The sequence below is a fragment of the Engystomops pustulosus genome, chromosome 4 (assembly GCF_040894005.1).
Source record: "Engystomops pustulosus chromosome 4, aEngPut4.maternal, whole genome shotgun sequence".
Classification (NCBI taxonomy): domain Eukaryota; kingdom Metazoa; phylum Chordata; class Amphibia; order Anura; family Leptodactylidae; genus Engystomops; species Engystomops pustulosus.
Genome location: NC_092414.1, coordinates 41,379,122 through 41,397,320, shown reverse-complemented (window position 1 = coordinate 41,397,320; position 18,199 = coordinate 41,379,122). Strand labels below are relative to the sequence as shown.

The 18,199-nt window shown below is 41.2% G+C and overlaps 1 protein-coding gene across 3 annotated transcripts in view; it reads right to left on the bottom strand.

Moving 5' to 3' along the window:
* Positions 1 to 18,199, bottom strand: part of LOC140126382 (A disintegrin and metalloproteinase with thrombospondin motifs 2-like) — a 347,949-nt gene that overhangs the window by 42,890 nt on the left and 286,860 nt on the right. For all 3 annotated transcript variants that reach the window (XM_072145781.1, XM_072145779.1, XM_072145782.1), the window contains 3 exons: positions 16,384 to 16,543; positions 12,835 to 12,967; positions 8,959 to 9,166 (listed from right to left, as the gene is read on the bottom strand). In XM_072145781.1, the coding sequence (XP_072001882.1) occupies positions 8,959 to 9,166; positions 12,835 to 12,967; positions 16,384 to 16,543 (501 nt within the window). The remainder of the gene's footprint in view (positions 1 to 8,958; positions 9,167 to 12,834; positions 12,968 to 16,383; positions 16,544 to 18,199) is intronic.

Below are 18,199 nucleotides of genomic sequence, written 5' to 3'. Positions count from 1 at the left end.
TTAAGAAATGGCAGCAATCGCCCTGTTGATGAAACACAAACAATAAACTTGGTACTTACCACACCCAGTGATCCCACAGCTTCCTCTTCTTTCTTGCAGTAGTGCAGGCAGATGCACGTCCATTCGTTTGACACAGAGGTAGCCCTGCTGATAACGTCATAAGTGTGCGCAGGCGGCGGATAGATCTGCATCTGCCTGTGCCGCCATTGTAATCAATTGTATCCCAGTAAGAAAAACTCAAAAGGGACAGCCAGACACCTATAGGATAGTCCATGACTAAAGGCTGTCAACAAGTGCACTGAGGCGATCACTTCAGTGGTCCCTAAGCTACACACCTTACTGGCATTGGTCCCCGAGAATGCGACATTCTTCACGGTTATTGATTTAGCAAATGCTTTCTTCTCTGTACCCCTACATGAAGATTGCCAGTACTCATTTGCCTTAACCAACTTAGTCTTCCAGTACACCTGCTGCAGACTTCCACAAAGGGGGCAAAAACTCCCCTACCCGGTACTCCACAGCCCTACAGTAAGTACTAGCAGACTGTTCCCCCTCACCTTTTTTTTACAGTATGTGGATGACCTACTATTGTGTGCCTCCACTTTACAGGTTTGCCTGGATGCATTGTCCTTATGTGTTTTTCAGAAGGGTTGCAAAGAGACAAAATCTAGTACTGCCAAGAAAGGGTGGTCTTCCTAGGCCACTGCTTCTCAGCCACAGACAGGAAAGAACGCTGGCGGTCCAGAAAATGCCTCTCCCCCGAGGCCCCAAACCTCTTCACATGTTTCTAGGACTGGCCAGCTGCTGCAGGCATGGGATAAGGTCTGCTGCCTCCAGCCTGATGCAACCCCTTTATGACTGAATTGCCTCTCCCCAATTTGCCCTTAGTCAAGAGGCAATTGATGCATTCCACAGCCTTAAGCTGGCACCCCACTACACTAAACCTTTTGTTTTGCACCGGATATCTAGGCCACGCCACAGGTGTCCTAGTTCAGGAAAATGGTGGCCTTCCCAGATGCCTACTATTCAGCCTGGCTAGACTGAGTCATGAGGGAAGCCTCCTCATTTGTCAGAGCAGTAGCTGCAGTCAGCACTCTGCTCAGCTAGGCCAGTGAGTTGATCCTAGATCACCCAGTTACTGTGAAAACCACACATGACTTGCACAGTGTCCCTAACCAAGTACAGCCCAAGCATCTGAGCATGGCCAGACAGCTCAGACTCCATTGTGCACTGCTGATGCCCCACAACATCATACTGATAAACTGCACAAATCTGAATCCTGCCACTTTGTTGCCAGCCTTAAAGGGTTCAGAAGTGGGAGAGAGAGGGCCCCCAGAATGTTTTGACTGCTTATCTCTTATCCAACAGGAAACCTCAGGTTTCATCCATGTTACTGATAAAGAGCTGCTTAACCCAGATGTTGAGTTTTTTTGGAGATGGCTCCATTTTTAACTTCCCACAATCAAAAATCTATACTTTTTTTTTTCTTTTTTTTACACGTAAATAGCTCTGTTTTCTTGTGTTCTTGGATTTTACGGCTTTCACTGAGCGCCCCAAAGAACATGTTTACTTTATTCTTTGGGTCAGTGTGATCACGGGGATACCAAATTTGTATTGGTTTTATAATGTTTTCATACATTTACAAAAATTAAAACCTCCTGTACAAAATTTTTTTCTTTAGATTTTGCCATCTTCTGGCGCTAATAACTTTTTCATACTTTGGTGTAGGATCTATGGGTGGTGTCATTTCTTGCGACTTTTGATGAAGTTTTCAAAGCTACAATTTTTAGGATTGTACGACCTTCTGATCTCTTTATATTGAATTTTTTATATTTTTCAAAATGGCAAAAAGTGCCATTTTCAAATTCAGGCGGTATTTTCCATTGGCGAAAACAGGAAAAGCACGGTCCAGCCAGGCTCCAGACACCAAAGACTTATTTATTTAGTGCATATTTAAAAGCATAACACTCCACTCAGATAGACGTAAAGCCTACGCGTTTCGGACGGTCGCCCCGTCCTTAATCACGACCGTCCGAAACGCGTAGGCTTTACGTCTATCTGAGTGGAGTGTTATGCTTTTAAATATGCACTAAATAAAGAATTCTTTGGTGTCTGGAGCCTGGCTGGACCGTGCTTTTCCTGTTTTCGCCATTGATGTACCCCAGCAGAAGGGTGGCCCGTGCCGGACTCGACGCCTATTGGGGAGGTGAGCTGGCAATTTTCTCCTTTACACGGTATTTTCCATTACAGGGTTATTATATTTTTATAGATCAGGCATTTTTGGAAGCGGCGATACCTAAAGTGTTTATTGTTTTTACTGTTTATTTATATCAGTTCTAGGGAAAGGGGGTGATTTGTATTTTTAGTTTTTTTTTTATATATATAAGCAATACCAATGAGAGTATATAGGATGCCTCAGTAACTGAACATGAATATTTCAAAATTCCAATATAACTTTATTAAATCGGCCATCAAAGAAACACACAGTTAAAAACACACACATAAAAACCACAAAAGATGTGGCGGTGGTCACAAATAATGCAGTACATGTAAATACATCCAAAATTACAAACACCAATTTATACACAATGAGGCTATGACCAATAATATTACCCACCAGGGTGTAATGAGTAGCCAATAGTTGTGAAATAGTAGGTCTGACCACCGCCACAGCACCCCGACGCGCGTTTCGCCGTCGCTTCCTCTAGGGCAGTGGTGGCGAACCTATGGCACGGGTGCCAGAGGTGGCACTCGGAGCCCTTTCTGTGGGCACCCGGGCCATCGCCCCAACACACCAGACAGGGCTCGAAGAATCTTCCTGCAGTTCCAAGCAACTTAAAAGATGCTGCTTTCAGTCATATTTTGATACTTACTTTGCTACTTGGGACTGTAGGAAGAGGGAGAATGAATAGACAGGACCGAATTATCTTTGGAGGACCTCCTGCTGGCCCCTACAGGTCTACAGAGGGACACTGGAAAGAAGCTAAAATCATGCAAATTTTCCACCTTTCAACTGTGTTGCTGCCCTCAGGAGGCCAATATGATTGATGAAGAACATGGAGCAGTAAGTTACGCTTTAATTTTTGGTTGGCACCCCGCAATAAACAAGGGGGGGTTTGGGTGTCTTTTTGGGCACTCGGCCACTAAAAGGTTCGCCATCACTGCTCTAGGGGGTGTGCTGTGGTGTGGTAGGTGCCCAGTATAAATATCTTAGGCTTGAGCTTGAAAAAATACCTTGGGCCCAATGAGGATGCAGGACAGGATTGGCAGCAGGTGGGTAGATCAGCGCTTCATATTGCAATATATTATTCTAAAGTGCCTAAACCTATAGTGTAAACAATGACTTGGATTGTGCAAATAATGTCATTGGCATTAATGTAGTAAGGTGCATTGTAGAGTAAACATGGAATATTAAATAGGGCTCATGCAAACCACTTAACATATGATAAGTGGAAATCTGAAGTGTAACGTGGTATGAGATTAGTGAAATTAAGTGCAAAACATATAATATTGCATAGAGCTATTACAAACCACTTATCATATACTAAGAAGAAATATATAAAGTTTGAGAAGGTGGTATAATGCACATGTCTGATGTTTATATGTGAGAATGCACGACACGCGACAGTGTCAGACTATCAAGGGTGCCAAAAGTGAAAAGTGAACACACAGCGTGAGTCAGGGAAAGCAAAAGTGAATAGTGAATACACAGTGTGGGTCGAAGAGACTAGTGTCAAAATTGTGCCTATGTAGGATAGATGCATGTGAGGTGAATAGTTAATTGAGAAGACATGACAATAAAGTGCAGTGAGAACTAGTTGTGACATATAGGACATGAAGATTAAAATGCACACCAGAGGTGAAGTATAGAGTATTGGGAATAGTGTGACCATAGTGCCCCGAGAGGAGGAATAAGTGCAGGTGAGAAAGGAATTTGTAAATGTGCCTATTAAAGTGTCCCAATATTAGTGATGAGGGAAACTGATTACTAAAAGTGCTGGAATACCAAAGTGGAAAGCATATAAGAAAACCCGTTTAGAGATGGAATAGAAGAAAGGTTTATCCGTAATTAACTTATCTAAAATTGTATTTTCACCAGAACAACTGTCCCTGCTTTCCTTGGGCTTAAACTTTAGTCCGGTAGCTGCATTTGATGATTTTATAGCAATTAAGGATGTTTACCTATTTGCGCGTAAACTTCTGTGGAAAAAACATTTTAGTAAAAATGACGAACCCTGTTGTTTTACAGCCCCGGAGGACCTGGAAACACTCAGGACATTAGAATCACTCCTACAGGAACAAGAATCTGAACAACATGGGGTGAGTGACCAATCTAAATTCCCTACGGAGATTAGACCTAGGTCCACCGCATTTCCCCCCTGGCCAATTAGTCCAGAAGTGGAAATGTTTGTCAAGATGTCAGTGGCAGAATTGCGTAAGTTACCACAGCAACGCCACTTTGACAATCTGACCAGGGGCCAAAGGCAGGCCTTGAAAGAACTAGGGAAGATGAAGCAAGTAGTTTTAAAGCCGGCCGACAAAGGCGGTAATGTGGTTGTGTGGCCCACAGAACTATACGAGGCAGAGGCGTTTAGACAATTGCGACAACAGGACTGCTACAAACAACTTGCAGAGAATCCCACAGACACATTTAGTAGGGAATTAGCATACATTCTGGATAGAGGCGTCGAGAATCACATCATACCTACACGAATTAGGAAAGGTCTGGAGGTAGAGTTCCCGATTGTACCAACTCTATACTTTCTTCCGAAAGTTCATAAGAACGCCAGGGTATCTCCAAGCCGTCCTATCGTATCTGGATGTGGCAGCCTCTGTGAACCGATTTGTCGGTTTACCGATTATTATCTGCGTCCGTGTGTAGAGGAACTGCCCTCATACATCCGGGACTCTACAGATGTATTGAAACGTCTGGAGGGAATAGTGATGGAACGAGACATGTACCTTGTCTCATGCGATGTTGAGGGTCTGTACACGTGTATTGGCCATGACCTGGGTATAAGAGCGGTGGAGTTTTTCCTGGGGATTCGAGATTTGGATAGGGATCTGGTTGAACTCATCGTAACATTGATGAGATTTATCTTGGACCACAATTACTTCCTCTTTAGGGAGAGGTACCATGTGCAGACGAGGGGGACAGCGATGGGGGCCACTTGTGCCCCCTCGTATGCGAACCTATTCCTGGGACACTGGGAGAGGAATGAGGTCCAGGAGGCCATGGACAGGGCATCGGGACAAATTTTGAGCTGGATGCGTTTTATCGACGACATCCTGTTCATATGGCAGGGTACCAAAGCAGGTCTGGATCAATTCATAAATGATCTTAACTCCAATGACTTAAATATCAGACCGACAAGTAATGCCAGCCAAGAACATCTGGAGTTTTTGGATATCCAAATAAACGTTGGACAGGATGGACAACTAAACACATCCGTTTATCGAAAGGAAACATCAGTGAATGCCTTGTTACGTGCCAATTCCTTTCACCCAGCCCATACGATACGCTCTATTCCCACAGGTCAATTTTTGAGAGCCAGACGCATTTGTGACACCCAATCCAATTTTGAGGAAGAATCGGCGATTCTCAAGGCTCGCTTCAAACAAAGGGGCTACCGTGACTCGGACATACAGAGGGGATACCTGCGTGCCAGCGCATCTGATCGAAGATCCTTACTTACTCAACAATATCCCAGAAGACAAAAAGAGAATAAGGTAAGGATCATTACACCATATAACTCCCAATGGAGGGAGATGAATACCATTTTTGAGCGTTTTTGGCCCATACTGCAGTCGGATCCGGATATCAAAAAATACATAACAGATACACCACAGGTGGTATCAAAGCGGGCAGACACCATTGGCAATAGGCTGGTGAGAAGCCATTACGTACCTCCCAAACCGAAGAACTACATCTTTGGTTCGAAGGGCCCTGATTGGGGCTCATACCCATGTGGACACTGCAGTGTGTGCCCCCAAATGGTGAAAATGAAGTCATTTCAGGATTCTGAGGGCAGACGTGAGTTTAACATTGTTCATTTCATAAATTGCAGCACTACGGGTGTGATCTATATTGCTTGCTGCCCCTGTGGACTGAAGTATGTGGGGATGACCACACGGGAGCTAAAGACGCGGATTCAGGAACATATGAAGGACATAAGAGCGGCTGCCAATCTTCTCCCCACAAACCAGGAACAGCTTATGAAATTGAAACCAATACCAAAACACTTTCGGGAATGCCATGACTGCAGATGGCGGGATCTGCAGGTAAATGGCATAGATAAGATCATCCATGGAGGTCGTGGCGGTGACACCTTCAAGAAATTGGAAAGGATTGAACTCAAGTGGATAGTCAAATTGGCTACAACATCTCCTCATGGACTGAATGAAAAACTCTCTTTCTCCCCATACATTTAACTTGTTCTGAGTCGTATTTTTAACATTTTTTATCTGATAACAATTTATGATATATTTGGTTTTGGTAGGTTGCCTGGATTCTATCTCCTTGAGTAAATTGTGAGTAACATATTGTTTACAGTGTTGTATAGTGGCCTTAGTACATTGAGGTATGTGCGGGGTTCATAGTAATCTATTTGGTGGTGTCTTTGGGAACTGGGTTGTTAGATATTGGCTTGTGGATTTACCGTGTATAATATATTGATGTAGTCTTACTCTTAATCATTATTTGGGACGATTTCCGGATAAACCTTTCTTCTATTCCATCTCTAAACGGGTTTTCTTATATGCTTTCCACTTTGGTATTCCAGCACTTTTAGTAATCAGTTTCCCTCATCACTAATATTGGGACACTTTAATAGGCACATTTACAAATTCCTTTCTCACCTGCACTTATTCCTCCTCTCGGGGCACTACGGTCACACTATTCTCACCCCCCAATACTCTATACTTCACCTCTGGTGTGCATTTTAATCTTCATGTCCTATATGTCACAACTAGTTCTCACTGCACTTTATTGTCATGTCTTCTCAATTAACTATTCACCTCACATGCATCTATCCTACATAGGCACAATTTTGACACTAGTCTCTTCGACCCACACTGTGTATTCACTATTCACTTTTGCTTTCCCTGACTCACGCTGTGTGTTCACTTTTCACTTTTGGCACCCTTGATAGTCTGACACTGTCGCGTGTCGTGCATTCTCACATATAAACATCAGACATGTGCATTATACCACCTTCTCAAACTTTATATATTTCTTCTTAGTATATGATAAGTGGTTTGTAATAGCTCTATGCAATATTATATGTTTTGCACTTAATTTCACTAATCTCATACCACGTTACACTTCAGATTTCCACTTATCATATGTTAAGTGGTTTGCATGAGCCCTATTTAATATTCCATGTTTACTCTACAATGCACCTTACTACATTAATGCCAATGACATTATTTGCACAATCCAAGTCATTGTTTACACTATAGGTTTAGGCACTTTAGAATAATATATTGCAATATGTACGGCACCATCGCACTTTAATACAGCCTTGAATACATTCTGGATGTGAATTATATTGTAATTAGTGGATATATGTAGTTATATTAGCTTCATTCATGTTTTGTTACCACTGCCCTTACCCTTGCCAGGCTCCAAGATGGCGGCAGGATGCGCATCATTTCGGCGCATGCGCGCATCCGGATGGCGGCGCCGGACTTCCGGTCACGATGAGGCGCAGTTCCTGGGCGTCATTCGTCTCTCGGAACCTGGCCCCGCCTCCGGATAGCGTGTATGGAGACCGCGATGAAGCGCTGATCTACCCACCTGCTGCCAATCCTGTCCTGCATCCTCATTGGGCCCAAGGTATTTTTTCAAGCTCAAGCCTAATATATTTATACTGGGCACCTACCACACCACAGCACACCCCCTAGAGGAAGCGACGGTGAAACGCGCGTCGGGGTGCTGTGGCGGTGGTCAGACCTACTATTTCACAACTATTGGCTACTCATTACACCCTGGTGGGTAATATTATTGGTCATAGCCTCATTGTGTATAAATTGGTGTTTGTAATTTTGGATGTATTTACATGTACTGCATTATTTGTGACCACCGCCACATCTTTTGTGGTTTTTATGTGTGTGTTTTTAACTGTGTGTTTCTTTGATGGCCTATTTAATAAAGTTATATTGGAATTTTGAAATATTCATGTTCAGTTACTGAGGCATCCTATATACTCTCATTGGTATTGCTTGTTTATTGGTAGTAGTAGGATAGTACATAGGGGATTGGGATATCTTATGTTGGTATTCATCATTTTTTTATATATATACCATATATTATATATTCTTTTTTTTTTTACTTCATTTTTACTTTTACTATTTTTCAGACCCCCTAGGGTACTTTAACCCTTGGTTGTCTGATTGAACCTACCATATACTGCCATACTACTGTTCCGCCAGGATTTTGGCGCGCACAATCGGATTTTGGCGCAATTGCGCCGGCTTGAATGCACCGGAAATGGGGGGGGTGGCCTTCAGAAAACCCAACGGATTCGGAAAAACCACGGTATTTAAAAATAAAAATGTGTCGCTTGACATGCACTTACATGCACCAGGATTTGGATGGTTTACTCTGGCAGCAGCGACACCTAGTGGACATCGGGCACACGACCTTAGTGAATCGCCGGAAGACCCGAATCCTCATTGGAGAACACGCCACTGGATCGCGACAGGACCTGGTAAGTCCTGCGGCATACTCCTTAAACTTCTAAGTTCTTAGGTCCCTGCAGTTAAACTTCTCAGCAGTCTCTCTGTACCATATAAAGCTACAATCCTGGATTGTAAATGCATTTTTTACAGTCCTGCTGCAACTTACAATACACACAAAAGGGCTGCTAACCAATACCATCTGTAGTTTTGTATGGAACCCTTTAAGATAAAAAATAAAATCACTATACAATAAAAAGGGGAGAATATTATACTTACTTGTGACCAGGGCCCTACTCTCCACTGAACAGGACATGGCTGGCGATTGCAAGGTCTTTTGGTTTCTGGACGATTCTCATTGCAGTATTTACTGTGCACAGATCTGTTCGTATTGTCACTTAGAGGTTGAATGCACTTTACTGTGCGACTTTCGTAACCTGTTTTTCCACATGTGGCAGAGCATTTCTCCCAATCTCCTGTCATCCAACTGAAAACAAAAATGTAATCTTATCACAAAGTCAAAATATAAGATTGAAAAAAAAAAAAATATATATATATACACACCGTATATACTTGAGCATAACCCAAGTTTTTCAGCACAAAAACATGTGCTCGGGTCGCAAACACCATTTGTCAACCGCTTGCCGACAACATAGTGTGTGTGCCGCCATCACCACACACAATAATATAAGCAAGGGTCTGACGTCACGGTATATGTGACTGTAGCGCACGGGTACCCAGAGCCATAGCTTTAGAAGACAGAAGAGGACCTGTAGGGGGCGTCAGATAGGTTAGCATTTTTTTTAACAGGCTGGGCATAGGGGGCTGCTGGCTATATACTAAGGGGACAGGCACTGGCTATATACTAAGGGGCTGCTGGCTATATGCAAGGGGGAAGACACTGACTTTACAGTAGGGGGCAGGAGGCTGCTGGCTATATACTGCTGGCTATGTGCTGGCTGGCTATATACTAGGGGACATGGGTTGATGGCTATATATTGTGGGGAATGTGCTGGCTGGCTATATACTAAGTGGAGGCTGTCTAAATGAAGGCCATGGGTGAATGAGTTCCTTGGAACAGAAAATATTGAAACAATGAAATGGCCAGCCCAGAGTCCTGATCTAATCCCAATAGAAAACCTCTGAAAATCCTTGGTGACAAAGTTATGGCCAAGAAACCCACAACAGTCAGAACGGTGGAAGAGACTGGAAGAAGAGTGGACCAAAATCACTCCAGAGCAGTGTGAGAGACTACGGATGTTCTGTGGACACCGATGGGCTGAACTCATTCAAAGAAAAGACCTGTATACTTCCTACTGATTGGTTACTATTATAACCTTCAGAAATTTTTGTTATTATCTTGTCCTGTGCTATAGCAATTGCTGTTCTCTAATTATGATCATCACATTTTTTGCAAAATAAAGGTTTTTGTTTACTTTAACACTGTGCTAGTGACATGCCATATCCTTTACAAACAATCCTTCAAATGTTGATCCATGCAGATAACATTATTTCTGAAAAAAAATCAAGTGCTCATATATTGTTCTTAAGATTTTAACCTCTGTGACATCGTAACTTTTTTACTATATTGTTTTTATTATATCTTTGTTTACTTGTTTCTAATGTCGCGTAATTCGGATGAACTCCTTAAACCTGTTCATCTCTAGTGAATCTTGCATCTATTTATCTAAAAATGGAAGTCATACAACCAAAATAACTTGATAACTAACATTTACCAAACATCTGCTTTATACTGGCATGTATTTTTATGCTTCCTCTCATTTTTGTAGGTTCTTATGAGGCTTAGAACTTTAGGTGCAGTTTTGAGCCGACATACTCGGCTTGCAAGTGACTTTGAGAAGCATAAATTATAGCAAAACCCCATAAATTACCCCAATGGAGAAACTACACCTCTCAACATATGTAAAACAGCATTTTTTTTAACTTCTTTATTAATTGTATAAAGTAAATTTCAGGATTCAGTAGTCAGAATTTACAGTGCAAGATCAATTGTGAATCAATAAAAAAAACACTATTAAAAACCTTAAACAAGCGAATTTCTGCAAAAAGTTGTTGAAAGGAAGCAAAGGCAGTCATCATATACACCCATCTCATCTGACAAATTGTATCACAAGAAAGACAAAAAGAGCATACCATAAACGTACAAATCAGAGTTATTGTAAGGGAGGGTCCCCAAGGGTGGAGGAGGCGGAGGAATAAAAAGTCAAAAGTGATTTGCACCAAGCGTGCCATATTTTATGAACAAAATCTTAGGGTCCAGAGCTATAGGTTGCTCCAGAAAATCAATGAGGAGAGCTAATACCGCAGCCCAGAAGGACTGCAGCACCGGACAAAACCAAATCATGTGGTAGAAAGTGGCTGGTATAAACTGACATCTCAGGCAATTAGGGGATATGACCCATCTTAAACAAGCGGATCGGTGTAAGATAACAATCGGTGCATAATGTATAGTTGAATCAGCTTTTATTTATGGCAATTTACACATATGTGCGATTCAAGTAGATCCGCATACTCCTCCTCGCTTAAGGACAGGAACAGAAGTTTCCAATCCTCCAGCGCACAGCACGGCAGGGCGCGAGATCAGGCATGAGCAGCTAAATATGATTCTGGGAATTCTGTAGTGTCTGTCATAATTCAAGTACCCAAAAATGTAGCTGACCTGCCAGATAATACAAGAACATGACAGGCAGGGCCATCTCTTCCAGCTCCTTAAATCTCTGCAGCTTACACAATTGTGGCTTGGACCTACCTGAATCCCATATAAATGGTATCATCAATGAATCCAAGACAGCAAAAAAGACTTGGGTGTAGGTGTAAACATAACAGTTGTAACATACAAAAACTTTGGTTGGATCACCATTTTAATGGGTTAATACAGCCTGCAACTGATAATGGCAATTTAGCTCATATGTCAAATTTCGCTTTGAACAGTGGAAGCAGCGAAACCACATTCAAATCATACATGCGGGTAAGATCTTTAGAAATATGAATGCCAAGATATTTAAAATGTGAAACTACTTCCCCCTCTCAGACTCCCCTGAGGGCTATGATCTAATTGGTGCAAAAACATAATGCATGACTTCTCCCAATTCATCTTCATCCGGATAATGCACAATAATTATCAATAAGTTGCATAGCATGATCCAGGGTGATTTCCAGAGAAGAAATATATAGCAGTGGATCAGCGGCATATAGGGCCAAGCAACCCTCCCCCGAATAATGGTTGAAGCCAAAAGTATAAAGGGTCTGTACGTAGCTGTATGGTTAATAGCTCCATTGCCAGAGCAAACAGTAGTGGGGAGAGGGGGCACCTATGTCTAGTACTTCTCCCTAGGCTAAATGTTGACCATTCAAAACTACATAGACAGTCTGTTTCTTATGCATGGAAATCCATCTAATGAAAAATGTACCAAAGTCGAATCTGTATAAGTCCCTCAAAAGAAAGTTCCGTTTTATAGAATCAAAGGCCTTAGCTACATCTATTAAGCATTACCCATCTTGAGTAATATATGGGTTCTAAGAAAGTTATCTGCGGTACCATGGCCCATGATAAATCCGGAACTGGTCTCCGTGAACTAGGGATGACATGACCAGATTAAAGCGGGGAGGCTAGGACTTTAGTTAGTAATTTATAATCTGCCTTGAGCAGCAAAATTGCCCTATATGACCCGCAATCCTGATTTTACCAACATTACAATACTGTAATGTACGGTATGTAAAACAGCTTTCAAGATGTTAGTTAACCATTTAACTGATTCAATGAAGTTAAAACAAAACGGGAGATTTTTTGGTTTAATTAATGTACTTTTTTCATAAAATGTACACATAATATACTATTTAATACAGCACGTCGGGAAGGGGTTGATTTACCAATTATTAAAACATACATTTAAAGGGGTTTTGAGTTACAGCAGTACCATTTCATAGAGGCTATAATTGGTACACCATTTAAGTGAATAGGACCATGAACAATTTATAGAGCTGTGCCTGGTAATAAAGATGCCACAACCTATACTAAGCCTAAACCCTTCACTCAGCTGATCAGCACAGGTTTCAGAAGTCAGACAATAACAATGTATATATGTAAAACACCAGATTAGAAAAAGTAAAAAATGATACTTTTAGGTGACTTACATGGGTTGTGAACACTCTTGAAGATTGCATGCTCTGCGGATGGGCTTTAACTTCGGAATAGATTCACATAGCTTCTTATGCACCATTTTATGATCTGACTTTCTTCGACAGCCATATTTTGTAAACTGATTACCTTGAAAAAATATTTTTTACATATAAAGTAAAGTACATTCATACACAACATATGGTACAACAATAAACTCCTTTTTTTTCCCAATGCGCAGGGTATGTGGAACAGCTAGACAAAAAAATAGCTTCCCTCACTACTGTTGCTTTGAGTATATTATAAATCATTGAAAATAATGGTTTCTCTTGTTTAAGGAGTACCTGTCACCTGAGACCTCATTTTCACTAAAGACAGGTTGCAGAAGCCCATCACAACTGCAGTGCAAATATGTCTTTCTGCCTTTTCTAAGCATTTGAATTACAATATAATTATATGTTATAACTTAGGGTACATTCACACAGCGGTATGCCCGCCGTGCGGGCATACCGCCGTGTGCTGGAGAGGAGGAGGAGGCAGCCCCTCCTCCCTCCATAGAGAATAGCGGCGCACGGCCGCACACACGCCAAAAGATAGAGCATGCTCTATCGCATCTGCACCGCGCCGCTATTGCCGTCTATGGGGATGTACATGCGGCCGCATATTTGCGGCCGCATGTACGTCCCCGCAGACGGCCATGTGAATGTGCCCTTACCTTGCAACCTGTCAAAATCCTCTGTGTAGTCCTAGCGGTTGACAACACCCTGCAGACTGCTCAGCTCTTGGCCCCCACCTTCATGCTCCTTTACAGCTCCTCCCTCTCCCACTGATGGCAGCTCACCAGGTTGTGACCTCTGTGAAGGAGCAGGAGGAGCTGAGGAGTGAGTAACACAGAGAAGTCCCGTGTTGTTTTTTGGAATGCATACAAACCAAGGCCCAACCCCTTTGACTTAGGGGATTCTGTCAGGGTGCAAGGTAAGTTATAACACACAATTATATTGTAATGCAAATGCTTAGAGTAGGCAGAAGGCATATTTGCACTGCAGGTGTGATGGGCTTCTGCAACCTCTTTAGTGAAAGACTGGTACAAACTGCACGCTTGCTTTGTACCAGATGAGCAGCTTTAAAATAAAGCTTTTCTGGAATATTCTTATTTTATTGCAAATACCCACCAATCTATCCTAACACTGATGCAGCACTTTTACATACAAAGTGGGGACATCAGTTTGTACCTTGGACTGGACATGTTCAGTTCTAAAGAGAAGAATACTGCAAGAAGAACGAGCAGTGATATCATAGCCTGAATTGGCATCTGTGCTGTGCCCTGTTACTTGGTATCAGGGAACTGTTATGAAGCAAGTTTTACACCAGTGTGTTCATCACTTGCTCAGGACACACGTGTCTACTGGAAATACAAACAATAAAGATTTATACTGAAGAGATCTTGAAACCGTCAGCGCTTTACACTCTCTGAGGAAGTCACCTTCCGGTGACGACACTCGTGGGGTCTACCTACCTCCCCCACTCACTGTCCATGCCTCGATGCCTCTAATATGGTTGCACAGTGCTAGCCTGGGTATAGTATCATTTCAGCATGTTGTTGGCACACATGCACTAGGAATTATATACTTCAGTAATTATTGTATATCATTTATAGGGCATGCATGTTTTTTGTTTACTATTTAGTACTCATTCATTGTATGATTTACATTAGATTTGGCAGATTGAGACAGGGAGTAGGGCAGTGGTGGCGAACCTATGGCACTGGTGCCAGAGGTGGCACTCAGACCCTTTCTGTGGGCACCCGGGCCATCGCCCCAGCACACCAGGCAAGACTCAAAGAATCTTCCTGCAGTTCCATGCAACTTAAAAGATGCTGCTTTCGGTCATATTTTGATACTTCCTTCGCTACTTGGGACTGTAGGAAGAGGGAGAATGAATAGACAGAGCTGAATTATCTTTGGAGGACCTAATGCTGCCCCATGATTCTCTGTGTACAGAGGGACACTGGAAAGAAGCTAAAATGTTCCATCTTTCTACTCTGTTGCTGTCCTCTGGAGGCCAATATAATTGAAAGATGTTGAAGAACAGGGAGCAATAAGTTACTGCTTTAATTTCTGGTTGGCACCTCGCGATAAATAAGGGGGGGTTTGGGTTGCTTTTTGGGCACTCAGCTGCTAAAAGGTTCACCATCACTGGAGTAGGCATCCAACTGTTCTTTGTCTTTCCATGGCTCTTTGGGATGCATGACTAATTGTTACGACTTGATATTGGTGGTGAATGTCTTCCTTTTGGCTTTGTTGGAGAATAACTTTTTATTATGCAGTCACAAGTTAAATCTGATTTTTTAACATTTTTCACTCATATCATTCATAGAGGGGCACATGTCAGAAAAACCGACTAAAGTGTGTCTGTGGACCCTTAATAAATAAGCCTCATAGTGTTTGACTGGAAGCAAGAATCTGAAATTGGAGAATTTGACAATGTAACTTTAACTATACTTTCTATTATATATTATCTGGTATGCAAGTGGAACTTCATGCCCTAAGATTAGGGAGAAGAAGTGATATCAAATGTTTTGTATGTCAATAAGGCCTACAAGTAATCACAAGTAAAATGATCACTGTATAGGCTTTCCACAAATACCTGTCTACCATAAATATGTCATTTCCAAGAAGAGTCTGACTATTATTATGCAAATGAACATCTTAGTGAATCAATGCCATGGCCTCTACTGTTGGCGAACTAGTTTTCTTCTTAAAAGAATGTGAATGATTGTTTAAAGGAGCAGTATAACAAGAATAAAATAGTTGCATGAGCATATGTGTGCACAACTCTGAAGAAAGAAGAAGCTTAAAAGCTTAAGGATCCTTGGGGACAAACTACAGCTGTTTGTTTGCTTACATAAAAAAAATATCTTATCCCACTGAGCGGAGAAGAATACAAAGTTTTACTAGAAATGTGCCACTTTTAAATGCAGTCACTTAGGCCCCTCTTTAATAAGCTCTTTAGCATCTCTTTCAAATTGCATCAGGATTGCAGTACTGTGTCCTACAGCACTGGAGATACAGAACGTTAAGGACAGTTAGGAACGCAAGCTGCAGATAAAGATTGAATTCCTGCCTATGTCTTTATGGAGCCATGATTCTAGCTGCTTTAAAGCCCAAAATAGAAAATTTGAATCTCCAAGCTCTAAAAGTGATTAAAAAGTACATATGACTTTGGAGGTACCGTAACAAATAATTGTTAACATAAAACAGGTAATGCTAGAAAGTATTTTTCATACCCTTGCTGAGCATGCTGGTAATTTAGCAGTATAGGAGCTGGTGACAGAGTTCTTCTACAATGGCAGATTGCAGGAAACGGGAAATATATTTCTGGAAACCTATATATTGCCCTGACCGATGCGGTTTTTACTGATAGGGTGATTTAAGAACTGGTAGACACTATGTAAACTATAATATGCTGAGTATAAAAGTGCAATAACTGTAAATCACAGCACATCACCAGTATACTATATAATAATATTTTAAGTGGTTCTAAAGGCAGAAAGAGATATTCATTACCTCCTCCACATGGTTTGGAACAATGGGACCATTTCTTCAATGCCCATTCATACTGAGCCACATCTTCTTCAAGAACAAAGTTATTGCCTACATTCAGTGAATCTTCATGTATCATATACTTATAAGACAGTGAGATTTTATTATTTCCATGTGGAATAACCTGAAATACAAAGAAAATGCATTTACATATAAAAGTAAAGAACATTTAAAAAGCTATGATGTTACTTTGAAGGGTTCTTATGAAACCCCTAAAGAGTGACCCCATTTTGAAAATTGAACCCTTAAAATAATAGTTCAAGAACTATGTCATTTCCGTGCAGAGACGCTAATAGCAGAGATACACACTGCTAAGAAGGTTATATACAAAATAGTCTGAAGCATGTGCAGGAGTGTAAAAAGAATTAATGTGGCCCGGTCACAAAACTTGTGTGCCTCCACTCCCCCAAAAAGTATATACTGGCCACCATGATGTACAGTTACGCCTCGATTTACCCACTGTAGAGTTTCGTTTGTGTGTTTTGGTTTTTCAAGCCATATCTTTTTGATATTTCCATGTACAGAGCTGTATGACTGCTTGTTATCTGTAATACCAAGTGAAATTTCTAGGGGCACCATTCAATTTTATGTGCCATGTACAAGAAATCTGGAAAAAAGTTCCAAATTTGGTGAAATTGGCAAAAACCATAGATATGCTATTTTCTGAAGGGCTTTTTTTTACAGCTCTCACTGTAATACTGATGACAACTACTCTTTATTCTTTAGCTCACTATGATCATGGAGATACCAAATTTACATTGTTCTTGATGCATTAAAAATTGCATTAACCTATCCCTATTTTTGGAAATTTTGTCGCGTTATTGGCCAGTGCAATTTTTACTATTTTGACAAGTACAAATAAAACCGAAATGTTTGCATAAAGAATTATACTAAACACCAACAAGCCATAAAGAATTTTCAAAATTGCATTAAAGGATATCTACCACCAGGATGAAAGACTGTATGCAAATCAACCTTGGGAGTTCCAGGCTCAATTAACAAGAATGGAGCCTGGAGTCCCCAAGTCTCATTTGCATACAGTCCTTCATCCTGGTGATAGATGCCCTTTAACTCCTTAAAGGGGTATTCCCATCTGGGCATTTACATTTAATTAAATTCATTTGCCATATGTAAACATTTCTTCAATTGGATGTTATTAAAAAAAATGTTCCCGTGTGAAGATAATTTCTCATAAATGTAGTTATTCTGTCCCTTAGAAACGAGATACTTTCCTCGGATACGACCACGTCATACTCTGGCAGCGGTGGCCAGACTTGCGCTATAAGGTCATGCCAAACCACCAGGATTCAGTGATCATTACCTGTGCGACCTGCAGTAACTCCTCGGACATTCTATATACAGTAACCTTTTGTTTCTTTGTGCACTCAATCTATCAGACGTGGCCGTATCCGAGGAAGCTATCTCGTTTCTAAGGGACAACATGGTTACATTTATGAGAAATTATCTTCACACAGGAACATTTTTTTAATAACATCCAATTGAAGAAATGTTTATATATGGCAGATTAATGAAACTGAATGTAAGTGCCCAGAGGAGAATACCCCTTTAAGGACGCAGCCATTTTGTTAAAGCTCAGCCCGATTTTTTTGGATTCTGACTTGCGTCGCTTTATATGGTTATAACTTTTGAACACTGTTTCTTATCAAAACGATTCTGAGACTGTTTTTTCCCAACTTGTTGTACTTCATTTTAGTTGTAAATTTTGGCTGATAAGTTTTGCGTTTATTTACAAAAAAAAAAGAAAAAATGCTGATTTTTT